General features: G+C 47.7%; 1 protein-coding gene across 6 annotated transcripts in view; it reads right to left on the bottom strand.

The window, feature by feature from the left end:
- Positions 1–1509: 1509 nt before the first annotated feature.
- LOC140476825 (anion exchange protein 2-like) overlaps positions 1510–27791 on the bottom strand; it is a 261146-nt gene continuing 234864 nt past the window's right edge. For all 6 annotated transcript variants that reach the window (XM_072569633.1, XM_072569628.1, XM_072569629.1 and 3 more), the window contains 8 exons: positions 26714–26908; positions 24964–25185; positions 20912–21001; positions 12811–12977; positions 11588–11841; positions 9902–10071; positions 7878–8051; positions 1510–4122 (listed from right to left, as the gene is read on the bottom strand). In XM_072569633.1, the coding sequence (XP_072425734.1) occupies positions 4042–4122; positions 7878–8051; positions 9902–10071; positions 11588–11841; positions 12811–12977; positions 20912–21001; positions 24964–25185; positions 26714–26908 (1353 nt within the window). In that variant the 3' untranslated portion in view covers positions 1510–4041. The remainder of the gene's footprint in view (positions 4123–7877; positions 8052–9901; positions 10072–11587; positions 11842–12810; positions 12978–20911; positions 21002–24963; positions 25186–26713; positions 26909–27791) is intronic.

A 27791-nucleotide genomic window follows, 5' to 3' on the forward strand; every position in this document is an offset into this window, starting at 1 on the left:
TCTACCCCAGTGTATAGCGATAGATCTGTCCCCACCAGTACTGTACCCCAGCATTATACAGAGATAGATCTGTCCTCATTGTTACTGTACCCCAGTGTTATGCAGTGACAGGCCTGTCCCCACCAGCACTGTACCCATGTTATACAGTGACAGAGTTGTCCCCACCGGTACTGTACCCCAGTGTAATACAGTGCCGGACCTGTCCCCATTTGTACTGTACCCCAGTGTTATACAGTGATAGACCTGTCCCCACCACTGTACCCCAGTGTTAAATAGTGACAGATCTGTCCCCACCAGTACTGTACCCGAGTGTTATACGGAGATAGATCTGTCCCCATCGGTACTCTATCCCAGTGTTATGCAGTGACAGAGTCGTCCCCACCAGTACTGTACCCCAGTGTTATACAGTGACAGACCTGTCCCCACCAACACTGTATCCCAATGTTATGCAGTGACAGACCTATCCCCACCAGTACTGCACCCCAGTGTTATACAGTGACAGACCTGTCCCCATCGGTACTTTACCCCAGTGTTACACAGTGACAGACCTGTCCCCACCAGCACTGTACTCCAATGTTATACAGTGACAGACCTGTCCCTACCAGCACTGCACCCCAGTATTGTGATAGATCTGTCTCCATCAGTACTGTACCCTAGTGTTATACATGACAGACCTGTCCCCACCGGTAACTGTACCCCAGTGTTATATAATGATGGATCTGTCCCTATCAGTATGGTACCCCAGTGTTATACAGTGACAGATGTTTCCCCATCCATACTGTACCGCAGTGATATACACAGACAGACCTGTCCCCACCTGTACTGTACGCCAATGTTACACAGTGACAGACCTGTCCCGACCAGCACTGCACCCCGATGTTACACAGTGAGAGCTGTCCCCACCAGTACTGTACCCCAGTGTTATACAGTGACAGACGTGTCTCCACCAGTACTGTGCCCCAGTGTTATACAGTGACAGACGTGTCCCCACCTGTACTATACCCCAGTGTTATACAGTGACAGACTTATTCCCAATACTGTACCCCAGTGTTATACAGTGACAGACCTGTCCCCACCAGTACTGTACCCGAGTGTTATACAGAGATAGATCTGTCCCCATTGGTACTCTATCCCAGTGTTACACAGTGACAGACCTGTCCCCACCAGTACTGTACCCCAGTGTTACACAGTGACAGACTTTTCCCCTATCAGTACTGTACCCCAGTGTTATACAGTGATGGATCTGTCTCCATCAGTGCGGTTCCCCAGTGTTACAGTGACAGACATGTCCCCACCAGCACTGAACCCCAATGTTACACAGTAACAGACCTGTCCCCACCAGCATTGTACCCCACTGAGATACAGTGATAGATGTACATACATGAAAAGGACTCCTATTCCGCTCTAAACATGTGGTTTTTCATTAATGATACACTTTTGTTTCTACTACAAAATGATTTTTGTACACAAGTTACCCATGGTGATCACCTACGATACAAATATACAGGATAACAAAAAGATCACTTGCGTTTTAATTAGAAATCTAGAGTGATTGACATTGGCTTGTACGAATACAAAATAATATAACTGATTTCTGAAAAGAGAACATGGAGTGGGAAGAGTGAGGAAGGCAGGTCAGTGACATCAAAATCCAAGGATTATGGAGCCCACAGCAGGAAGCTCCAACACAGGAACTGACAGCACAATGACCATCACACGGACCCTCGGGCTGGTCTCACACAGTCCCTCAAAACCACCTCACAGGACCCTGAGGACTATCACACTCTCACAAGAATAGCCGCAACGTCCATTTCCACTGTCCCTACCACCGTCTACCACACTCACTATGTTGCCAATTTCACACTGACCACAAAACTCAGTGCTGCATGAATCTCACTGATGGTCACAGAGACTGTCGCTCTCGTCTCTCTGACCGACATAAACGGCCGTTTGAAATCCTCATTGAGGGCAAAGTACGAGGCCACAAAAGGTTTGCATATGAAAGTATCCGATCAATTGTCCTTGCCTCCTGAGTGGCAGATTTCAAATGCAAATTACTGAACTGATCAGTAGATTATATATTTGTTTCCAAAATCTGATTGCATTTTTTTTTCCTTCTGAGTACATCAATCAGAGGGGCTGTGGGATCATTCTGTTTATGTTACACAGCACTTGGACTAAACCTTCAGTAACTCAGCAGCCCCAGCCCCCTCCGTAACGTCATACACTAAAACAAATCCAACGGATCGCTGTCTAGAAGTAGAGGAACTCGAGCAAATCAAGACTTAGTCTTGCCTTTTGTGAATGAACAATGTGGAAGATTTTTTAAAAAACTACTCATCTCCAGCAACTCTCTCTACACTTTCCCCATCAAACACTCCAAAGACAGGGACAACATAGGGTTAGATACAGAGCAAATTCCCTCTACACTGTCCTCCATCAAACACTCCAAAGACAGGGACAACATAGGGTTAGATACAGAGCAAATTCCCTCTACACTGTCCTCAATCAAACACTCCAAAGACAGGGACAACATAGGGTTAGATACAGAGCAAATTCCCTCTACACTGTCCTCCATCAAACACTCCAAAGACAGGGACAACATAGGGTTAGATACAGAGCAAATTCCCTCTACACTTTCCCCATCAAACACTCCAAAGACAGGGACAACATAGGGTTAGATACAGAGCAAATTCCCTCTACACTGTCCTCCATCAAACACTCCAAAGACAGGCACAACATAGGGTTAGATACAGAGCAAATTCCCTCTACACTGTCCTCCATCAAACACTCCAAAGACAGGGACAACATAGGGTTAGATACAAGATTAGTAAACTCCCTCTATTCTTTTAAACTGAACATATTGCTCCTCAACACTGCCTCCATCAAACATTCTTGGGACAGGCACAGCACAGGATTAGACACTCCCTCGCTATTACGTTGCCAATTAAAGTCTGTGACCAGTCACATTAGACATTGGTTAGAAACTGTCAGGGGTGATCTCACATCTAAACTTTCCAGTGATCACAGATCCCATCTCAACCTGGACTGGAAATATTTAACCCTGATCCTGAAATGAGAACCTCGAGACAACTGTTTCAGTCACTGAGGGAGTCAACACCATTCTACAGACACACTCAGCTGCTGTTGAACTGTTCACACAGTACATCATGAGTGGATACATCTCAATAATAAACAAGAATCAAATTTAGAAAACAAAGACAATCCTCTAGTCCGGAGATATGAAACTAAGGGTTTCAAAAATTACAACTCACTCCAAAACCTGCTATTATCTTTGACCCCCAAATAGGTTTGGCCTCAAGGACTTAAGGTGAAATGATTCAATTACAATCAAACCAAACAAGCTGTCAGACTGCTGTTGAATTAAAACATTTGGGAGTGAGATGAAACTGAATTGAGAATCGGACAATATCTTGATGTAGCTTGGCACCCCTGGTTGTGTCTGGTTGAGGGACTTGAATCTCAAGGCTGTGACAGGACAGTAATGGTCCCTGTACCTCAATAATTAACTGGCTCAACCCATCACACAACCAGGCAAATACCTCTAGGAACTGACAACATGAGCGAAACTCTCTCCAGGTCACTGCTTAGGGAAGTTGAGAGAGAAAGAGAGAGAGAGAGAGAGAGATAAAGACTGCCTTTGGTATTTGAATGACCTTCACAGAAGTTTCTTGAACACTGGTATGGCATCATCTATAGTTTCATTTTGATGACATTGACTTTGAAAGTAACAGTCCCTTGATCCATTGTTGATTGTTACAGTAAGATTGCTCTATTGTTACTAATGCCAGAGTGTGGTCCCACCAATCCCTCTTCTCTCACTGAAGAAAAGTTGATCAATATGGACACAGAAACTGACAAAGGTTCAAGCTGACAGATATTGATCCTGAAGTTTTGACCAAGAATGACATTGACAGATGTTGGTAGTGAACGATGCTGAATAGGCACCAGTCCTTGCTCTTTTGTTCCCAACCAGCACCATGCTGGGTTTAGAGTTTGTTCTAAGGCCTTAGTGTCCACTCAGACCGGCATTGATAGCTCATCGTACTCATCCACACCATCCTTCTCATCAAAGGTAGGCTGAGCATCGTCAGCATCGAGCTGCAGAAAGAGAAAGGCATCAGTCAGTCAGCAGGAAGGGAAGCCAAAGTACATCAGCTTCAGCTCAATCAATTCAGAACCCCAGGAAAATCCAACAGACAGTATACTAAGGCCTTGCAAGAGTCTAGCTTAATGAATGAAGAGTTATTCAAAGTGAAATTCAGAGGCTGAGTAAAATAAAGGTCTTTCTGTTTGAGACACAGAGGCCAGAGTGTCTCGGGGCTCAATACAAATGCTAGCCAAACAAATTTATCTTGTGACAGCAAGAGTCAATCAGTAAAACCATCAACAATATAACTCTAACACGATCAGAATGTCAAACAATTATCAGGTGCAGGGATCAGTCAGGTATCATTGCTGCAAAGGTTTTGGAGACTGCAATATGAAGACACGCCAGGCTCCACAAATGTGTTTGAGATGGAGATCAGCAACCTAACAGGGTGAATCTGATCAACATTTCAATAGACTGCACTGAAGTCATAAACATCTGTGCTCTAAATTTATCTTTTCATCAATAAATTTGATAGGATTTATAGTCAGAGTTTGGTCAGTTCCAGTCTTTACAAATACTTACTAAGCCACTAACAGCTGCTGTAGTTGAATAAGGACAAATCAGTACCTTACTACTGGACTCATCATAAAACCCATGTGAAGCCTAATACATCACAGAAGTAGGCCATTCAGTCCATCTGCTTGGTTCCACCATTCAAGGAGACCATGCCAGTTCTGGTAATCTTAACCGCTTTCTTTTCTCGTTCACTCAACTCTTGTTTCCCTGAGTGATTAAAAATCTGTCTTTCTCAACCTTGAATATCCTTAATGACTCAGAATTAATAGCTTTCTGTGGTAAAGGATTCCATGAATTCACTACCCTCAAAGAGAAGAAATTCCTTCTCATCTCTCTCATAAATGGTTGATTCCTTATTCTGAGATTGTTCCCTCTGGACATCGACTTTCCCACAGGGTTAACAACCTGTCTGCATCTACCCTGCCAAGTTCCTAAGAATATTTCAATCAGGTAGCCTCTCATTCTTCTAAACTCTAATGAGTACCAGCCCTAGCTATCCAACCTTTGCTTGATAGTACAAAATGTAAAATATTGCTAAAACAAGACATTTTGTACTCATCAAAACTAGGTGATTACACCTTCTCCTCTAAACCCTTTCCAACGTTGGCACAGAAACTGAAAGGAGGAGGCCATTCAGGCCTTTGAGTCTGCTTACTATTGTTTACAATTTACATAGATGTTAGAGAGTAGTTTGCGGATGACACTAAAATGAGTGGAAGAGCAAAGTGAGCAGAGGACACAAAGTCTGCAGAGTGGGCAAGGGTGTGGCAGATGGAGTACAATGTTGGGTAAATGTGAGGTCATCCATTTGGTCAGAATAACAGCAAAGTGGGCTATTATTTAATTGGTGAAAAATTGCAGCATGCTGCTGTGCAGAGGGACCTGGGTGTTCTTGTGCTTGAATCACAAAAAAGTTGGTGTGCAGGTGCAGCAGGTAATGAAAAAGGCAAATAGAATATTGTCCTTCATTGCTAGAGGGATGGAGTTTAAAAGCTGGGAGGTTATGCTGCAGGAAGGTAGGCCCACACCCAGAGTACAGTTATGGGAAAGGATACACTGGCACTGAGGGGGTGCAGGGGAGGTTCACTAGATTGATTCTGGAATGAGAAAGTTGCCTTATGAGGAGAGATTGAGGAGACTGGGATTGTACTCACTGGAATTTAGAAGAATGAGGGTGGATCTTATAGAAACAGATAAAATGATGAAGGGAATAGATAAGATAGAAGCAGGGAGGCAGTTTGCAGTGGTGGGTGAAACTAGAACTCAGAGACATATCTTCAAAATAAGGAGGAGCAGATTTAGGACTGAGTTGAGGAGGAACTTCTTCACCCAAAGGATTGTGAATCTATGGAATTCCCTGCCCAGGGAAGCAAGTGAGGCTACGTTGTTGCATGTTTTTAAGGTAAAGATAAAGTGAAGGAATTAAGGAATATGGTGAGCAGGCGGGGAAGTGGAGCTGAGGTCAGCCACGACCTTATTGAATGGCAGAGCAGGCTCGAGGGGCCAGATGGCCTATTCCTGCTCCTAGTTCATATGTAACTATATCTAACTCCTTCTTGAAAACCAATGATATTTTGCCCTCAACTTCTTTCTGTAACAGAGAATTCCACAGGCTCCCCACTCTCTGGGTGGAGGCATTTCTCCTCATCTGAGTCCTAAATGGCCTACCCTGTATCCTTCGACCCTGACCCCTCATTGTGGACTCTCCCTTCATCCTGCCTGCATTTATCTGCTCTCACCTGCTTTCATTCTTATCCAGTCGCAACCGGAGGATGTAAGGCAATGGCTTCTCATCCTGCTCTTGTGCAATTAGCTCTGGTGACTGTCAAAGAGCTGTCTTCAGCCTCCTCCTATTTCTCATCTGCCCCTTGGCAACACTATCTGAAGATGCAATGTCTGGTTCCATATGTATCCTGGTAATATCCAGCCCCATCCCATCAGCACCTCTCTCAATCCCTCCACAGGTCAGAAGTTACATGAAACCAGGTTATAGTCCAACATGTTTATTTGAAATCACAAGGTTTTGGAGCACCGCTCCTTCATCAGGGAAGGGACAATGCTCCAAAAGCTTGTGATTTCAAGTAAACCTGTTGGACCATAACCTGATGTAATGTGACTTCTGACCTTGTCCACCCAACACTGGCACCTCCACATCATGAATCCCTCTGTAGGCTGAGAGTCATCATGCTGCAAGCCTGAAATTTAACAAGATATTTTTGAATTAAACACTGGAAAGGTCAAAGCCGTTGTCAAACTTCACTGGTCTTGACATATTTCATTCCTCTCCTTGGCAGCTGCCTGAAGGTGAACCAGAATCAGTGGTGTCATGGTGATGTCACTGGGTTAGTAATCCAGAGTACCAGGTTCATGTTCTGGGGATGTGAGTTCAAACCCACCATGGCTGAGGGTGAAATTTAAATTTTAAAAAATATGGCTTTAAAAAATGATGATTATGTGAAAACTCATCTGGTTCACTAATGTCCTTTACAGCTGGAAATCTGGTGTCTTTAGCTGGTCTGCGCAAGCAGGAGGGAGAAAGCAGACACTTGCAGACCTACAGATAGCTCAACACATGGCTCAAAGGCAGAATGACATAGTCCAGCTTCCAACTCAAATGCTCATATATTATAAGATTAGATTAGATTACTTACAGTGTGGAAACAGGCCCTTCGGCCCAACAAATCCACACCGACCCGCAACCCATCCAGACCCATTCCCCTACATTTACCCGTTCACTTAACACTATGGCCAATTCACCTAGCCTGCACATTTTTTGGACTGTGGGAGGAAACCGTAGCACCTGGAGGAAACCCACGCAGACATGGGGAGAATGTGCAAACTCCACACAGTCAGTCGCCTGAGGTGGGAATTCAACCCGGGTCTCTGGCACTGAGGCAGCAGTGCTAACCACTGTGCCACCCTGATTTACTCGCAGTAAATCCCACAGCTCTGTGCTTGCTAATGTACCCGGGCTCCTGTCCCAGTTTGAATTTCAATTTGGAATCCTTGCTTACAAACTGTTCCATGGGATGATCTCTATCCCGCACCGTGTGATAGTGGGATTCTAACAGCAGCAGGTGGGATCAGTGCTGACTCCAGGACTGGGGGTCTCCGTGAAAGACATGACAGAGAAGGGTGTCCTAAATACACAGTAAACAAAGCTTGATATCTCCTAAAGAACACTTACACATTTCATCTCTCGATCTGTGAAGATTCTGGTGAGTGCGAAAACTTTCAAAGGAACGGTCAAAATAAGCACGAATGGGAAAGCAAGAGAGGCAACAGTGGACATCACAGCCCATAGAATCGCCAGACAAAAGACCTGGATAATGGTGAATAAGTGCATCCGAAGGGTCTTAACCTGCAAACAGGAAAACACGGTTAAGCTCCCACCCTAACTCCCGCATCAACCAAACCACCCTCACTCCCACCTGTCCGTAACCCACCCTCACTCCCACACCCAACACCCCACACCCACCCCCCTGTCCCACACACCCCCACCCTCACATCCCCCCCTCCCTCACTCCAACATCCAACCCCCTGCATCGCCCACACCCACCCCCCAAAACACACCCCTCTTCCCCCCCTTCAACCCCACATCCCCCCCACACCCACAATCCCACATCCCTTCTCCCGCTTCCCCCCCCACCCTCACATCCCCTCTCCCATTTGCAACCCCACCCTCACTCGCACATCCCCTCTCCCGCGTCCCCCCCACCCTCATTCTCTCATCCCCTTTCCCTCATCCCCCTCACCCTCAATCCCACGTCCCCTCTCCCGCATCGTCCCCATCCTCACTCCCGCATCCCCCCACCCTCACTCTCTCATCCCTTCTCCAGCATCACCCCACTCTCACTCCCACATCCCCCCACTCTCACTCCCACATCCCCTCTTCCGCATCCCCCCATCCTCACTCCCCCCACCCTCACTCACACGTCCCCTCTCCCGAATCCCCCCACCCACACTCCCCAACCTCACTCCCGTATCCCCTCTCCCGCATCCCCCCCCACCCTCATTCTCTCATCCCCTCTCCAGCATTCCCCCAACCCTCAATCTGTCATCCTCTCTCCCGCTTCCCCCCCACCCTCACGCCCACATCCCCCCCCACCTCACTCCCACATCCCCTCTCCCGCATCCCCCCCACCCTCACTCCCGTATCCCCTCTCCCGCATCCATCCCACCCTCACTTCCACATCCCCTCTCCCGCAGCCCCCCCACCCTCACTCCCGCATCCCCCCCACCCTCACTCCCACATCCCCCTCCCGCATCCCCCCGACCCTCACTCTCTCATCCCCTCTCCTGCATCCCCCCCACCCTCACTCCCACATCCCCCCGACCCTCACTCTCTCATCCCCTCTCCCGCATCCCCCCCACCCTCACTCCCACATCCCCTTCCCGCATCCCCCCGACCCTCACTCTCTCATCCCCTCTCCTGCACCCCCCCACCCTCACTCCCACATCCTCTCTCCCGCATCCCCCCCACCCTCACCCCCTCTACAGTATCCCCCCACCCTCATTCTCTCATACCCTCTCCAATATCCCCCCTACCCTCACATCCCCTCTCCAGCATCCCCCCCACCCTCACTCTCTCATCCCCTCTCCTGCATCCCCCCACCCTCACTCCCACATACCCTCTTCTGCATCCCCCCCACCCCCACCCTCACATCCCCTCTCCAGCATCCCTCCACCCTCACTCTCTCATCCCCTCTCCAGCATCCCCCCACCCTCACAACTTCTCTCCCGCATCCCCCCCACCCTCAATCTCTCATCCTCTCTCCCGCATCCCCCCACCCTCACTCCCCCAACCCCCCCGCATCCCCCTCACCCCCTCTCCTGCATCCCCCCCACCCTCATTCTCTCATCCCCTCTCCAATATCCCCCCCACCCTCACTCCCCCAACCCCCCCGCATCCCCCACATCCCCTCTCCCGCATCCTCCCCACCCTCATTCTCTCATCCCCTCTCCAATATCCCCCTCACCCTCACATCCCCTCTCCAGCATACCCCCCACCCTCACTCTCTCATCCCCTCTTCCGCATCCCCCCCACCCTCACATCCTCTCTCCCGCATCCCCCCCACCCTCACTCTCTCATCCCCTCTCCCCCATCCCCCTCAGTCCCACATCCCCTGAAACCACCCGCTGCTTCCCTGCTTGCCCCCTGCTCTCTCCCATCCCTCTCACCCACCGACAGTGAATTGGGAACCCCCTCACCTTCCGGACGTAAACGTGATCCGGATGATGCTTTGAAGGCATCAGCAGCAGCTGCAGCCGCTCATACAGCTCAATGCCATTCAGAGAGGTGACACCCATGTACAGGAAGATCCCAAAAAGCACAGCTAGTGGGATCTTTCGTAAGAGATCACCAATTACAATGGACAGACCTAGAAAACAGAAGGTTCCAGAAATTTACAACAAAAAGAGCTGGGAACAACTAAAAGGGAAAAACAAAGAATTGGCGGCAAAGAAGAAATGAAAGAAATTAAGAAGAAAATGGGAGAGGGAAAGAGGTTAATTTCATTTAACACTCAAGGTGATGGAAATGGATTCAATCATAACATTTTTAAAAATCTGGATAATACTGGAAGAAGAAACTCTTCAGGGCTATGAGAAAGTGGATAAAGAACCAGCAAAGCCACAATGGGCCAAAGAGCCTGTTTCTGTGCTGTCAGATTCTAACACAGCTCAGCAGCAATCTCAGATGTCGAAGCTAAGTTGGATAGGTAACAAGCCAGTGAGGTCCAAATCCTGCAGACAAGCCAATAAATCAAAAGGAAGGTCCAGAGACAACAGATTTATTGTTTGATTCTGGTTTTGGTTCTGCTCTGTAAAGTGTTAGCCGCTGAGGAAGGAAGGGAGAGAACAATGTTGCTAAGGATGAGGGAGAGCTCGGAGATGGTGAGGGAGGGTGAGGGAGAGCTCGAAGACGGTGAGGGAGAGCTCAGAGACGGTGAGGGAGAGCTCAGAGACGGTGAGGGAGAGCTCAGAGACGGTGAGGGAGAGCTCAGAGACGGTGAGGGAGGGTGAGGGAGAGCTCGAAGACGGTGAGGGAGAGCTCAGAGACGGTGAGGGAGAGCTCAGAGACGGTGAGGGAGAGCTCAGAGACGGTGAGGGAGAGCTCAGAGACGGTGAGGGAGGGTGAGGGAGAGCTCGAAGACGGTGAGGGAGAGCTCAGAGACGGTGAGGGAGAGCTCAGAGACGGTGAGGGAGAGCTCAGAGACGGTGAGGGAGAGCTCAGAGACGGTGAGGGAGAGCTCAGAGACGGTGAGGGAGGGTGAGGGAGAGTTCGGAGTCGGTGTGGGAGAGCATGGAAATGGTGAGGGAGAGCTCAGAGACAGTGAGGGAGAGCTCAGAGATGGTGAAGGAGGGCAGAGACAGTGAGGGAGGGCGTGGAGACAGAGAGGGCGAGACGGTGAGGGAGGGCATGGAGACGGTGAGGGAGGGCATGGAGATGGTGAGGGAGGGTGAGGGAGAGCTCGGAGACGGTGAGGGAGAGCTCAGAGACGGTGAGGGAGGGCGAGACGGTGAAGGAGGGCGCGGAGACGGTGAGGGAGGGCGCGGAGACGGTGAGGGAGGGCGCGGAGATGGTGAGGGAGAGCTCGGAGACGGTGAGGGAGAGCTCAGAGACGGTGAGGGAGAGCTCAGAGACGGTGAAGGAGGGCGCGGAGACGGTGAGGGAGGGCGCGGAGACGGTGAGGGAGGGCGCGGAGACGGTGAGGGAGGGCGCGGAGATGGTGAGGGAGGGTGTGGAGACGGTGAGGGAGAGTGTGGAGACGGTGAGGGAGGGTTTGGAACGGTGAGCGAGGGCGCGGTGACAGTGAGGGAGGGCTTGGAGACGGTGAGGGACAGCAAGAGTGAGTGTGATGATGGAGCTGGAGAGGGACAGTGACGGTCACTTACCCACGAGGACAGCTACCACGAGCCCCGTGACCCGTTGCTCCTTGACCTCCTGGATTTTGGGCTTGTCACCAGGAGCCACGGATTTGCTCATGACGGTCAGTGCATTCACGTGGGTGACGGTTCTGACAGTGGCAGCAGCGAGCCAGGGTAAACCAAACAAGGCTGCCACACCTCCTGATGCCACAATGATCAAAAGATCCAAGTGGAATCCGGAGCCTTTGGTCAGCATGCGCTCTTTCTTACTGATGATCAACCTGCACATACAGAGGACATGGGGAGATTGCATTAATATAATGTCAACGAGCCTGGTGCTGCTGAGAGTGCCAGACTCGACACAGAATTGTGTAGCATTGGAATACCCCATTAACATCACAGCTCAATCCCCTCCACAGGGACTGTCTCTCAGCAGAGATCCCTCCCCAGACACAGATTCCCAACACGGACCCTTCCCCAAACACTGATTTCCCGCACAGACCCCTCCACAGCGCAGACCCTTGGTTGTTACGGTAGGATATTGGTAATCACCAACATATGTATTCTTTTCAAGTTGCTGGTAGACTGATCTAACCACTTGATTAACTAGCCAATTCAACTCAAATTAAAGTTGAAATGTTTTGCAAAGGACTGAAATACTGTCAAATTGTTCGCTGGCTCCACTGATTTTAAGGGTATCCGTTGAAACGCTCTTAAAGAAGAATTCCCAGAACAATAGCTGGGGTCAGTGGCACCCTGACTGAATTGACATTTGCTCGCTTCAGACCGATATGGACAGGAACTGATTAAGGCCTTAACTCTGCTCACAATCCTTCGAAGGGCACTGTCTGGAATCAGCTTGGTGTGTTATGCTGATGACGACAACATACCCAACAGGAAGAGATGGTGGTGTAGTGGTATTGTCACTGTGCTGGGAATCCAGAACCCCAGGCTAATGTTCCACAGACATGGGTTCAAATCCGACCATGGCAGACAGTGACATTTAAATTCATTAGAACCTGGAAAACAGACCTGGTCACCTTGGTTAATGGTGACCATGTAACCAAGTTGTATGCTGTCCTTAACTGGCCTGGCCTACATGTGACTCCAGACTCTTAATTGCCCACTAACTCACTAGTCCCCTTAACAAGGACAGTAATTGTTGGCCATGTCAGCAGCATTCACATTCCACAAACACATTTTAAGAAACAGCATCACTGAGCACAAATTCTTCATCATGAGGTACTCACGTGGTGATCATGGTTTCCATAAAGATGAGGATGAAGACCAGGATAGCAGGAATCAGACTAGCGAACATCATCCAGATGGGGAAATCCGCATTCTTTCCCAAAGGATTAATGAACCAACCTCTTTTCTCTGGGGAGGTGACAGACAGGCCTGTAGGAACACTCAGTTTCTGAAAGAAAAGCACCCAGAAAGTTGGTGAAGAATCCTCACTTAACTCAATGGTGAGGAAGCTGGGCACCAGTCCTCTGTCTGTGCCCACCAAACACTCCCAACATGGGGTTAGATACAGACTAAAGCTTCCTCTACACTGTCCCCATCAAATATTCCCAGGACAGATACAGCACAGGGTATAAACAGAGTAAAACACCCTCTACCCTTTTAAACTGCAAGTGAAGTTTTTTTCAGTACTGTCTCCATCAAACACTTCCAACATTGGATGAAATACAGAGAAATGCTCCCTCAACAGTTTTAAACTGCAAGTAAAGATTCCCTACACAGTGTGAGAAAGTGAGCACTGTGGATGCTGGAAAAGCACAGCCACCCAGGCAGCATCCGAGGCGCAGGAGAGTTGATGTTTCGAGAAGAGCTTCTGCTCCAAATGTCAACTCTCCTGCTCCTCGGATGCTGCCTGACCGGCTGTATTTTTGCAGCACCACCCTTTTTGATCCCCTTCACTGTCCCCATCAAATACACCCAGGACAGATATAGGATATGGGTTCAGGTAGAGTAAAGCTCCTTCTATTCTTGTATACAAGAAGTTAAGCTCCCTTGACAGTGTTCCCATCAAAACTCCCAGGACAGCTACAGCTCAGGGCTCAACACAGTAAACCTTCCTCTACTCTCATCTGCTGAAAGTAAGGCTCCATCTACACTTTTAAACAAAGAGTCACAAACTATACTGTTCCCATCAAACAGTTACAGTACGAGGTCAGATACAGAGTACATTTCCTCTACTCTTTCAAACTGAAAGTAAAGTTCTCTCTACACTATCCCCATCAAATACTGTTGGGACAGGGACAGGTTTTATAAATGGTAAACCTCCCTCTACTCTTTTAAATTGAAAGTAAATCACTGCCCCAATTCAACATTTCCAAGACAAGTTCAGCACAAGGTGAGATACACTCTGGGATACACTTAGCGCCAGAGGTCTGGATGGAGTAGAATTTGTACGAAGCATCCAGGAGAGTTTTCTAGAACAGTTTGTCAATAGTCCGACGAGGGAAGAGCTCATATTGGACCTGGTACTGGGGAACGAGCCAGGACAAGTGGTAGAAATTGCGGTGGGGGATTTCTTTGGGAATAGTGACCACAATTCTGTAAGTTTTAGCATACTCAGAAATAAAGAAGAGAGTGGTCCTCAGGGAAGAGTACTAAACTGGGCCAAGGCCAATTATATCAAAATTAGGCAGGAGCTGGGATGTGTGGATTGGACACAGCTATTTGAAGGGAAGTCCACATTTGAGATGTGGGAGACTTTCAAAGATAGGTTAAAGATAGGGCAGGATAGGCATGTCCCATTGAAGGCAAAGGATAGGAAGGGCAAGATTTGTGAACCATGGATGACAGGAGAAATTGTACGACTAGCCAAGAGGAAAAGGGAAGCGTACATAAGGTCTAGGCAGCTAAGAACAGAATGGGCCCTGGAGGAATATCGGAAGAGTAGGACAAGTCTTAAACGAAGAATCAAGAATGCTAAAGGGGGTTATGAAATAGCTTTAGCGAGCAGAATTAAGGAGAATCCAAAGCATTTTATTCTTATAAAAGAATCAAGTGGGTAACTAGAGAAAGGATTGGTCCACTAAAGAATAATGAAGGAAGGCTGTGTGTTGAACCTGAGAGAATGGGTGAGATTCTGAATGATTACTTTGCATCAGTGTTCACTGAGGAAAGGAACATGATGAATGTTCAAATTAGAGATAGAAGTTTGATTAGTTTGGATCACAGTGGCATAAGTAGGGAAGATGTGTTGGGTATGCTAGAGGTTATTAAAGTGGACAAATCCCCAGGACCGGATGGGATCTATCCCAGGTTGCTGAGGGAGGAGATAGAGGAAATAGCTGGAGTATGAGGGATATCTTTGTGGCATCCTTAAACACAGGTGAGGTGCCGGAGGACTGGAAGGTTGCTCATGTTGTCCTCCTGTACAAGAAGGGTAGTAGGGATATTCTGGGTAACTACAGACCAGTGAGCCTGACGTCGGTGGTGGGGAAGTTGCTGGAGAGGGCACTAAAAGATAGAATCTATTTATATTTAGAAAAGAATGAGCTTATCAGTGATAGGCAACATGGTTTTGTGCAGAGGAGATCGTGCCCTACTAACTTAATAGAGTTCTTCGAGGAAGTGACCAAGCTGATAGATGAAGGAAGGGCTGTTGATGTCATATACATGGATTTTAGCAAGGCGTTTGATAAGGTTCCCCATGGTAGACTAATGGAGAAAGTGAAGTCACATGGTGTGCAGGGTGTTCTAGCTAGGTGGATAAAGAACTGGTTGAGCAACAGGAGACAGAGAGTAGTAGTTGAAGGAAGTTTCTCGAAATGGAGAAAGGTGACCAGTGGTGTTCCACAGGGTCAGTGTTGGGGCCACTGTTGTTTGTGATATACATAAATGATCCAGGAGAGGGCACTGTTGGTATGATCAGCAAGTTTGCAGATGACATGAAGATTGGTGGAGTAGCAGAAAGCATAAGGGTCTGTCAGAGAATACAGGAGGATATAGATAGACTGAAGAGTTGGGCGGAAAAGTGGCAGATGGCTTTCACTCCAGAAAAATGTGAGGTGATGCATTTAGGCAAGACTAATTCCAGAGCGAATTATGTAATGAACGGAAGAGCCTTGGGGAAAGTTGATGGACAGAGATCTGGGAGTGCAGGTCCATTGTACCCTGAAGGTTACTGCACAGGTGGATAGAGTGGTTCAGAAGGCATATAGTATGCTTGCCTTCATTGGACAGGGTATTGAGTATAAGAGCTGGCAAGTCACATTGAAGTTGTACAAGACATTGGTTCGGCCGCATTTAGAATACTGTGTACAGTTCTGGTCACCACATTACCAAAAGGATGTGGACGCTTTGGAGAGGGTGCAGAGAAAGTTTACGAGGATGTTGCCTGGTATGGAAGGTGCTAGCTATGAAGAGAGGTTGAGTAGGTTAGGTTTATTTTCACTAGAAAAAAGGAGATTGAAGGGGGGACCTGATTGAGGTTTACAAAATCATGAAGGGTACAGACAGGGTGGATAGAGACAAGCTTTTTCCCAGGGTGAAGGATTCAATAATGAGAGGTCACGCTTTCAAGGTGAGAGGTGGAAAGTTTAAGGGGGATACACGCGGCAAGTACTTAACACAGAGGGTGTGGACGTTTGGAACACACTGCCAGCAGAGGTGGTAAAGACAGGCATGGTAGATTCATTTAACATGCATCTGGACAGATGCGTGAGTAGGTGGGGAGCAGAGGATACAAATGCTTAGGAATTGACCGACAGGTTTAGACAGTACATTTGGATCAGCTCAAGCTTGAAGGGCCGAAGGGCCTGTTCCTGGGCTGTAAATTTTCTTTGTTCTTTGTTCATACAACATTACAGTGTAGTATAAGCCCTTTGGCCCTGGATGTTATGCCGACCTGTGGAACCAATCTGAAGTCTATCTATTGTACACTATTCCATTCTTGTCCATATGTTTATCCAATGACCATTTAAATGCCCTTAAAGTTGACGAGTCTACGACTGTGGCAGGCAATGCGTTCCACGGCCCTACTACTACTCTGAGTAAAGAAACTGCCTCTGACATCTGTCCTATATCTATCACCCCTCAACTTAAAGCAATGTCCCCTCGTGCTAGCCATCACCATCCGAGGAAAAAGGCTCTCACTGTCCACCCTATCTAACTCTGATTATCTTATATGTTTCAATTAAGTCTGGTAAGGTCCTAGGGAGTGTTGCTGAGCAAAGAGACCTTGGAGTGCAGGTTCATAGCTCCTTGCAAGTGGAGTCGCAGGTAGATAAGATAGTGAAGAAGGCGTTTGGTATGCTTTCCTTTATTGGTCAGAGTATTGAGTACAGGAGTTGGGAGGTCATGTTGCGGCTGTACAGGACATTGGTTAGGCCACTGTTGGAATACTGCGTGCAGTTCTGGTCTCCTTCCTATTGGAAAGATGTTGTGAAACTTGAAAGGGTTCAGAAAAGATTTACACGGATGTTGCCAGGGTTGGAGGATTTGAGCTACGGGGAGAGGCTGAACAGGCTGGGGCTGTTTTCCCTGGAGCGTCGGAGGCTGAGGGGTGAACTTATAGAGGTTTATAAAATTATGAGTGGCCTGGATAGGGTAAATAGACAAAGTCTAGACATGTCCAAAGTCTATGTCCAGACATAGAGGGCATAGCTTTAGGGTGGGAGGGGAAAGATATAAAAGAGACCTAAGGGGCAACTTTTTCACACAGAGTGGTATGGATATGGAATGAGCTGCCAGAGGAAGTGGAGGAGGCTGGTACAATTGCAGCGTTTAAGAGGCATTTGGATGGGTATATGAATAGGAAGGGTTTGGAGGGATATGGGCCGGGTGCTGACAGGTGGACTAGATCAGGTTGGGATATCTGGTCGGCATGGACGGGTTGGACTGAAGGGTCTGTTTCCATGCTGTACATCTCTATGACTCTAAGTCAACTCTCACTCTTCTTCTCTCTAACAAAAACAGCCTCAAGTCCCTCAGCCTTTCCTCACCAAACCTTCCCTCCAAATCAGGCGACATCCTGGTAAATCTCCTCTGACCCTTTCCAAAGCTTCCACATCCTTCCTATAATGCAGTGACCAGAACTGTACACAATACTCCAAATGTGGCCACACCAGAGTTTTGTACAGCTGCAGCATGATCTCATGGTTCCGAAACTCAATCCCTCTACCAATAAAAGCTAACACACTGTATGTCTTCTGAACAACCCTATCAATCTGGGTCACAACTTTCAGGGATGTGCGTACCTGGACACAGAGATCGCTCTGTTCATCCACACTACCAAGAATCTTACTATTAGCCCAGTATTCTGCATTCCAGTTACTCCTTCCAAAGTGAATCACCTCACACTTTTCTGCATTGAAATACATTTGCCACCTCACAGCCCAGCTCTGCAGCTTATCGATGTCCCTCTGTAACCTACAACAGCCTTCAGCATTATCCACAATTCCACCAACCTTACTGTCATCCGCAAATTTACTAACCCATCCTTCTATACCCTCATTCAGGTGGTTTATAAAAATGACAAACAACAATGGTCCCAAAACAGATCCTTGTGGTACCCCACTAGTAAATGAACTCTAGGATGAACATTTCCCATCAACCACCACCCTCTACCTTCTTTCGGCTAGCCATTGTCTGATCCAAACTGCTAAACCAGCCTCAATCCCATGACTTCATACTTTGTGCAATAGCCTCCTGTGGTGAATTTTATCAAACACCTTCCTGAAATCCATATACACCACATCAACTGCTTTACCCTCATTTTTCTTAAACTGAAAGAAAAGCTCCCTCCACAGTGCCCCATCAAACACTCCCAGGACAGAAACAGCACAGGGTCACACAGAAACATAGAAAATACGAGGAGAGATTCATTCAGACCTTTGAGACTGTTCTACCAAACAATCTGATCATGGCTGATTATCCAACAGTCCCTTGTTCCTGCTTTCTCCCCATACCCTTTCATCCCTTTACCCTAAGAACAAATATAATGCCTTTTTCAAAACAAACAATATTTTTACCTCAACCACTTTTAGTGGCAGAGAATTCCACAGGCTCTCCGCTCTCTGGGCCTAGAAATTCCTCATCTCAGTCCTAAATGGCATACTGCATATCCTCAGACTACACCCCCTGGTTCTGTACTCCCTGGTCATTGGTAACATTCTTCCTGTGTTTACCCTGTCTTGTCCTGCTATAACTTTATAAATTTCTATGAGATTTCCTCATCCATTCTTCTAAACTCCAATAAATATATTTGTAACAGATCCAGACACTTTTCATATGTTTGTCTCATTATCTCGAGAATCAGTCTGAGAAACATTTCCTGAACTCCAGCATCTGCAGTCCTCACTCTCTCCTCCTTTACTGCACTCCCTCGATAGCCAGGACTCCCTTCCCCAGAGGAGAGTAAATCTGCACACATCTCAACTGGAGGATAGCAAATGTTGTTCCCTTTTTTAAGAAGGGGAGTCGGGATGGCCCTGGTATTTATAGGCCAGTGAGCCTTACTTTGGTTGTGGGTAAGGTGTTTGAAAAGGTTATAAGAGATAGGATGTGTAATCATCTGGAAAGGAATAATTTGATTAGGGATCGTCAACACGGTTCTGTGAAGAGTAGGTCGTGCCTAACTAAACTTATTGAGTTCTTCAAGAAGGTGACTAAACAGGTGGATGAAGGTAAAGCAGTTGATATGGACCTCAGTAAGGTGTTTAATAAGGTTCCACATGGTAGGCTATTGTACAAAATACAGAGTTTCGGGATTGAAGGTGATTTAGCGGTTTGGATCAGAAATTGGCTAGCTGCAAGAAGACAGAGGGTGGTGGTTGATGGAAAATGTTCATCCTGGAGCTCAGTTATCAGTGGTGTGCTGCAAGAATCTGTTTTGGGGCCACTGCTGTTTGTCATTTTTATAAATGATTTGGATGTGGGTGTAGAAGGATGGGTTAGTAAATTTGCGGATGACACTAAGACAGGCAAAGCTGTGGGTAGTGCTGAAGGATGTTGCGGATTAAAGAGGGTCATAGATAAGATGCAGAGCTGAGCTGAGAAGTGACAAATGGAGTTTAATGCGGTAAAGTGAGAGGTAGTTCACTTCGGAAGAAGCAACAAGAATGCAGAGTATTGGGCTAATGGTAAAATTATTAGCAGTGTAGATAAACAGAGAGCGCTCTGTGTCCATGTGCATAAATTCCTGAAAGTTGCGACCCATGTTGATAGGGTTGTTAAGAGGCATATGGTGTGTTGGTGTTTATTGGGAGGGGGATTGAGTTTCGGAGCCACGAGGTCATGCTTCAGCCGTACAGAGCACTGGTAAGGCTGCACCTGGAGTACTGCATGCAGTTCTGGTCACCACATTATAGGAAGGATGTGGAAGCTTTGGAAAGGGTTCAGAGAAGATTTACTAAAATGTTGCCTGGTCTGGAGGGAAGGTCCTATGAGGAAAGGCTGAGGGAACTGAGGTGGGTGTTCATTGGGGAGAAGAAGGTTGAGAGGTGACTTAATCGAGACGTATGAGATAATCAGAGGGTTGGATAGAGTGGACAGTGAGCACTTTTTTCCTTGGATGGTGAAGGCTAACACAAGGGGACATGGTTTTAAATTGAGGGGTGATAGGTTTAGGACAGATATCAGGGGTAGTTTATTTACCCAGAAATTAGTAGGGCAATGGAATGGCCTGCCTGCAACAGTAGTACACTCGGCGACATTAGGGGCATTTAAATGGGCACTGGACATATATATATGGATAATATTGATATGGTCTAGGATAGAAGGGCATCAAATTAATTCACAGGTCAGCGCAACATTGCGGGCCGAAGGGTCAGTACTGTGCTGTAATGTTCTATGTTTAGTACCTCAGGTGTGGTCTCACCAAGACCCTATACAATTGCAGCCAGACATCCCTGCTCCTGTACTCGAGTCCTCTAATGATGAAGACCAACACCTTCTTCCCTACCTGCTGTACCTGCATGCGGACTTTGAGTGACTGGTGTAAGAGGACACCCATGGTCTCTCACTGCTCCTCCCTCTTTCCCAATCTTATGCTATTCAGATAATAATCTGCCTTCCTGTTTTTGCTAAAGTGGATAAACTTATATGTATCCCTTGCATCTACCAAACATTTACCCACAAACTCAGCCTGTCCAAAGCACAGTGAAGCACCTCTGCATCTCCTAACAGTTTACCCTCCTATCCAGCTTTGTATCATCTACAAACTTGGAGATAGTATACTAAGTTCACCTGGCGAGGTCATCAAAAGACACTGTGAATAGCTGGGTCACAGCACTGATCCATGCAGTACCCGAGTGATACAGCAGTTAGTGGTTGGCACTTAGAAAATGACTCGGTTCGCCATAAAGTGAAGGGGATTTGTAAATTACTGTTCACCTGAGTGAAGGTCTCCTGGATGGAATAGTCGACCAGAACCATGACAAGGATAGCTATTGGAACACCAAAGTCTCCTATCACACGCCGAATCTGTAACACATACATATATTAACTTATACAGAATATTTGCAAATGCATGATAAAAATTACTCTTTCAAAGTGCCCCACATTCCATGGCTCCCATGACTGAGGGTCACAGCACAAACTGATCTCTTATCAATCCTGAACACAGTGCATCCAACGCTAGCCCCAGAATGGCCCTGTGTCACTTACAGTCCAGCACACGTCAGATAGTAACATTCTTGCCTACGTGGTAATGCCATTGGTTTACGCTTCACTGCATAGACTGTGGTTAGATGACATTCCTGGACAACAGTTGTGAGAAAAAGCAGAACTGTTGAGAGGGTCAGCGCTGAGGGAGTGCCGCAGTACTGTCGAGAGGGTCAGCGCTTGGGGAGTGCCGCAGTACTGTCGAGAGGGTCAGTGCTTGGAGAGTGCCGCAGTACTGTCGAGAGGGTCAGCGCTGAGGGAGTGCCACAGTACTGTCGAGAGGGTCAGCGCTGAGGGAGTGCCGCAGTACTGTCGAGAGGGTCAGTGCTGAGGGAGTGCCGCAGTACTGTCGAGAGGGTCAGTGCTGAGGGAGTGCCGCAGTACTGTTGAGAGGGTCAGCGCTTGGAGAGTGCCGCAGTACTGTCGAGAGGGTCAGCGCTGAGGGAGTGCCACAGTACTGTCGAGAGGGTCAGCGCTGAGGGAGTGCCGCAGTACTGTCGAGAGGGTCAGTGCTGAGGGAGTGCCGCAGTACTGTTGAGAGGGTCAGCGCTTGGAGAGTGCCGCAGTACTGTCGAGAGGGTCAGCGCTGAGGGAGTGCCACAGTACTGTCGAGAGGGTCACGCTGAGGGAGTGCCACAGTACTGTCGAGAGGGTCAGTGCTGAGGGAGTGCCACAGTACTGTCGGGAGGGTCAGCGCTTGGGGAGTGCCACAGTACTGTCGGGAGGGTCAGCGCTTGGGGAGTGCGGCAGTACTGTCGAGAGGGTCAGTGCTGAGGGAGTGCCACAGTACTGTCGAGAGGGTCAGTGCTGAGGGAGTGCGGCAGTACTGTCGGGAGGGTCAGCGCTTGGGGAGTGCCGCAGTACTGTCGGGAGGGTCAGCGCTTGGGGAGTGCCGCAGTACTGTCGGGAGGGTCAGCGCTTGGGGAGTGCCGCAGTACTGTCGGGAGGGTCAGCGCTTGGGGAGTGCCGCAGTACTGTCGAGAGGGTCAGCGCTGAGGGAGTGCCACAGTACTGTCGAGAGGGTCAGCGCTTGGAGAGTGCCGCAGTACTGTCGGGAGGGTCAGCGCTTGGGGAGTGCCGCAGTACTGTCGAGAGGGTCAGCGCTGAGGGAGTGCCACAGTACTAATGCGAGGGTCAGTGCTGAGGGAGTGCCGCAGTATTGTCGGGAGGGTCAGTGCTGAGGGAGTGCCACAGTACTAACGCGAGGGTCAGTGCTGAGGGAGTGCAGCAGTACTGTCGGGAGGGTCAGCGCTGAGGGAGTGCCGCAGTACTGTCGAGAGGGTCAGCGCTGAGGAAGTGCCACAGTACTGTCGAGAGGGTCAGCGCTGAGGGAGTGCCGCAGTACTGTCGAGAGGGTCAGCGCTGAGGGAGTGCTGCAGTACTGTCGGGAGGGTCAGCGCTGAGGGAGTGCCGCAGTACTGTCGAGAGGGTCAGTGCTGAGGGAGTGCAGCAGTACTGTCGGGAGGGTCAGCGCTGAGGGAGTGCCACAGTACTGTCGAGAGGGTCAGCACTTGTGGAGTGCCGCAGTACTAACGCGAGGGTTAGCGCTGAAGGTCCAAGTGTTCTCTCAGATGGCATAAACGATGGCTCTTTTTGAACAGATAATGGAAATTCTTCCAATGACCTGCCCAATATTAATCCAAAAATAGAAAATCTGGTCACTTATCTGATTGCTTTTGTGGGCCTCTGCTTTCTGTAGCTCTCCACATTAAAAAGTAACTACACTTTTAAACTTGACAAAAGGAGCTCTTCTAGTTTTCTTTCAAATAGTGCAGTCGTATTTTCTGCAACCTTTTGAAAGAGTGGCAAAGGCCTTGGTTTACTGTTCATCCAAAAGACATTACTGCACTTTCCCTCAGTACCACACTCTAGTGTTAGACTGAGACATTTGATTTGACGTATCTAAAGCAGAACATGAAATTATAACCTTCGGAGTCCTGTGGCAAGCTGTTGCAACTGAACCATTTGACAGTAAATACTCTGGGACATACAGATGCTGTGCAAGGCAGTCCCTTTTGTTGTAGGACTGTAACAGAGAATCTGTACTCTGTACATCAGCAAGACATATTGCAAACTGTTCTCTGCTTACAAAAGCACCCCATAGCCTCAAACCAAGAGCTACATTATTTGATGTGAAGTATGTGGAAGGAAAATATAGTCTATATCCTTCACAATGAAGACATGTGGGAAAACATTCAATCAATGCCCTCCTATACACTTTTCAGAAAAATCACTTATTTGTAAGTTATACCAATACTAGGTCTTACATTTCAAGTTCTACTGATGACTACAGAGTGAGATGTTGGGTTAGAAAGGGGGCTGTCATTTTTTCTTTGGTGGGGGTCTGGTGGAAAAGAATCCAAAGATGGGTGTTAGAGAGCAGGCAGGCGGATGGGACAGAGACAGACAAGCAGACAGACAGAAACATACACACCACAGTGAGAGACAGACAAGCAGACAGACAGAAACGTACACACCACAGTGAGAGACAGACAAGCAGACAGACAGAAACGTACACACCACAGTGAGAGACAATCAAGCAGACAGCCAGAAACGTACACACCACAGTGAGAGACAGACAAGCAGACAAACAGAAAGGGACACACTGACAGAGAGAGAGAGAGAGAGAGAGAGAGAGAGAGAAGAGAGAGATTAATTATTAAATTAAGCTTTAATTTTTTTAAAAAATCCATCTGTTCATGGATATTATGACATCTCTGGAGCAGGTGGGACTTGAACACGGGCCTCCTGGCAAGGAGGTAGGGACATTACTACTATCCCCCAAGAGGCCATAATCTTTAACTCTCAAGTTGTGAATGTAGCTCACTGAGTAACCAATCAACTCACACGTTTGATTGTAACAACCCTGATTGGCTATTACTTTTATGCCAATCCCAGGCTTTGGCTGTCACCAGTCGGTGGTGGTGAGCTTCCATCTTGCACTGCTGTCAGGAAGTAAAAGTTCCTGGGATCCTCTCCTGTGGCCAGAGAGGAATTGAAAATTTGTGCCAGTTTTGTTTCCTTGCTTGGTTCAGTAAACAGCCTAGAATACGTTTCATTGGACCTGGAGATTTATGTACTTTTAAGGCTGTCAGACCACGCAGACTGTCCTCTCTCTCTCTATGTTAATTTCTCTAATTAAATCATGGTCCTTCTCCCTGATTTCTAGACCCACATCGTCCTGTATTCATGGTATTAGAGGCCGGTTAGTGACAGAGGAAGCAGCAGAGCACCCCTGGAAAGGAGGATGTGAAGCACTGATTTGTAAAACAGAGGAGCTTGCCATCCCTCAGAGGGAGGAGATGAAGGGATATTCCCATTGATGCACTGCAGATAATTAAAGGAGTGGATACTGGGAAAAAAAACAGCTTTGTGATTTTGAGAAAGACAGAGCTATTCCCGCAGCCAAGTCCAAGAGAAGGGCCAGAACCTAAATGCCAGGCTGCATAGGGCTGACAGCAGGGAGCACACCTTCACAGACAACGGAGTGGAAATCTGCAACTCCTCTCCCCAACCCACCCCCTCAAAAACCACGGTAGGGGAGGGCTCAACTGAAAGGTTTAAAACCAAGATTGATGGGTTTTCTGGAGTCATCTGATTTCTGGCTGGAGTTAACATGTTGGTCGGTCACAACTTTGTTGACTGGTGAAAGAGGCTCAAGAGCTGGAATAACCTTCTCCAAACCCACAGGCAGCAGGGACAATATAAACAACTCTGTCAAAGGGAAATAAAAACACAACAGAGGGAAGAATTTCTCTCAGGCCCTCACCAGTGACACTTACTCTCCCGGGCAAGAAACGGCTATTTTTAAACTTGCGCAAGAAGAAGGCGATAAAGAAGGTGCCAGCCATCAGGACCAGAGACAGCAATGCTGTGTTTGGCTCCCCTTTCCGCTTCCCACTCTCTCCTCTCGTACCATTCATTGTGTTTTGAGGGACAATGGAAGGCACAGTCACATTTTCTGTCATATTGGAACAGCCACGAAGAGGATGGTCTTGGAAAATCTATACAAAATATGAGTGAAGGTTTATTAGAGCAAAGGTTAAAAACTCATCTCACATCAATCCTCTATCCTTCCCAAAATAGGGGCGGCACGGTGGCTCAGTGGTAGCACTGCTGCCTCATAGCGCCAGGCACCCGGGTTCGATTCCAGCCTCGTGCGACTATCTGTGTGGAGTTTTCACATTCTCCCCGTGTATGCGTGGGTTTCCTCCGGGTGCTCCAGTTTCCTCCCACAGTCCAAAGATATTCAGGTCCGGTGAATTGGTCATGCTAAATTGCCCATAGTGTTGGGTTCATTAGCCAGGGGTAAGTATGGAGAATGGGTCTGGGTGAGTTACTCTTCGGAGGGTTGCTGTGGACTTGTTGGGCCGAATGGCCTGTTTCCATACTGTAGGGAATCTAATCTAATCTAAATATCCAACCATGGAGAACCACCGAAATGCATTTAGCAGGGTCAGGCGTCAGGGTGGTCTGCGTGGGTGCAATTCTCAGGGTGAATCCATGGGGTATGTCACATTAAAACCAGATTCTGAGGGACTGGGGTTGAGTCATTTCACTCTCAGGCTACAGAACCCAGGTGTGTTCCTCTGCAGAATAACGTAGCAAAGTGTGAGGTTAATCAATTTGGTTATAAGAACAGAAAAACAAAACATTGTTAAGAGATATGAACTTCAAAATGTTGATGCTTGAAAAGATTGGGATGCACTCTCATCAGGAACATACAGTCAGCATTCAAGGTCAGGTAGCCGTGGTGTTGGCATGTGGAGTGGGAAAAGATCTGTTATTCTTGAATCGTTTGTGGGCTGAAGCTATTAGAGATTACCACCTTTGTGGCAGGAGGAGATGGGTCACCAATATTTAGGGGTGGATTAAAGCTCCATTTTCCAGGCATTCTAGAAAAGTACAGTGACTGATCTTTTTGTGGGACTGTGTGTGTTTAGGAGGAAGTGAAGGGGAATGATTCAGATATGAGGGGGAGGGGGATTACTACAGGTTTCAGTGAAGTTATAGGTCCAGGCCTTGGGTTTGGAGGGGAGGTTTTGGGGTGGTGGCCTGGCACATATAACCTAAGCTTCATAGCATGAATGAGGGGATATTACTGTGAAGGGAAATAGGATTCATTTCAGGGGTGCTCAAGGCCTAGTGATATTATTGCTCATCCTTTGGTCTACAGATCCAAGGGATGTTCTGGGGACCTGAGTTCAAATCCTGCCATGGCAGATGATGGAACTTGAAGTCAATGGAAAATCTGATGGTCAGAAAAACCGATCTGGTTCACTAATGTCTTTTAGGGAAGGAATCTATCATCCTTACCTGGTCTGATCCACGTGACTCCAGATCCACAGCAATGTGGTTGACCCTTAATTGCCCTCTGGGAAATTAGGGATGGGCTGGTGTAGCCAGCAACACCTTCATCCCGTGAATGAATAAAAAGAGAGTGGGTATGGATAAGGGGATTAACCGTGCAGGTTCTGTTCCTCTGTGAGGATGAGGAGAAAAAGTGTTATTAATCCAGTTAGTCTGTCTTACCTTAAAAAGCTTATAAAATGTCTCATAAATAAATATCAGTGAGATGAGAAAGGCGAAGATTTCCTGGGTGAATCTGGATATGAACCGCACAAGGAAAGAGCCTTCAAAGGCCACAGTCACCACCACGATGACAATGAGCCAGATCCCAATCCATACACGGCCAGTCAGGTAGTCCATGTTGTTTGAGTTACAGAACTGGAGGAAGAAATTGACCATCAGACCGTCATTGAAGTCACAAAGAAAGAGGTCAGTGAAAAAAAAAGTTAAGGATCACAGCACAGAGCCTGACCAGATTCCCCTCTGTTCTTACTGTGTCTTACCCTCTCTCCATCTACTTTGTTTCTTCAGGGAATTTTCACTGTCTGTCTCTGCTGCCCTTGAGAATATGGTGGTGACCTGCCTTCCTGAGCCATTGCAATCCTTAAGGTGTAGGGCAAGGGTCACCATTCTCTCATTAGACCATAGGGCTGCTCTCTCATTACAGATAGAGATGGCTGATGGTGGTTCAACCTGAGGGTGATATGCCAGCTTGAGAAGGAAAATCCTTCACAGTAACCTCAACGGTTATGGGAAGTAAAGCCACACTGTTGGTGTCACACGGCAATACAAACCAGCTGTCCAACCCAACTGAGCTAACTGGCTCCCCATGATGCTGTTAGGGAGCGAGTTTGAAGATTTTGATCCAGCAACAGTTGAAGCAACAGCGATAAAAGCAAGTCCCATTTAACCGTGTTTCACTTGAACTTCAGTAGATTAATGGGCTAAATTAATAGATGTTGATGCAGTTCCATGAAATCATTTTCAACACTGTTCCCTTCCAATGTGGAGTGGCCTCTTCTGCTCTCTGACATGACCAGTCTCCAATCCCCAGCCTCTCACTAGTCACCGCCACCACCACCTCAGACCTCACCTTAAGGATGCTCTTGGATCTTCCCACGCTCCTGGATCCTCCCTCACCCTCTAGCTAGATGCCTCTCCCCGACCCTCTGACTTACAGCCACTCCTTTTGCCTGATCCTCCCACTGTGGACTCAGTCTTCTTTGACTCCCCTATGGTTTGTGGTCACTCTCTCTCCCTC

The sequence above is a fragment of the Chiloscyllium punctatum genome, chromosome 5, assembly GCF_047496795.1.
Source record: "Chiloscyllium punctatum isolate Juve2018m chromosome 5, sChiPun1.3, whole genome shotgun sequence".
NCBI classification, from domain to species: domain Eukaryota; kingdom Metazoa; phylum Chordata; class Chondrichthyes; order Orectolobiformes; family Hemiscylliidae; genus Chiloscyllium; species Chiloscyllium punctatum.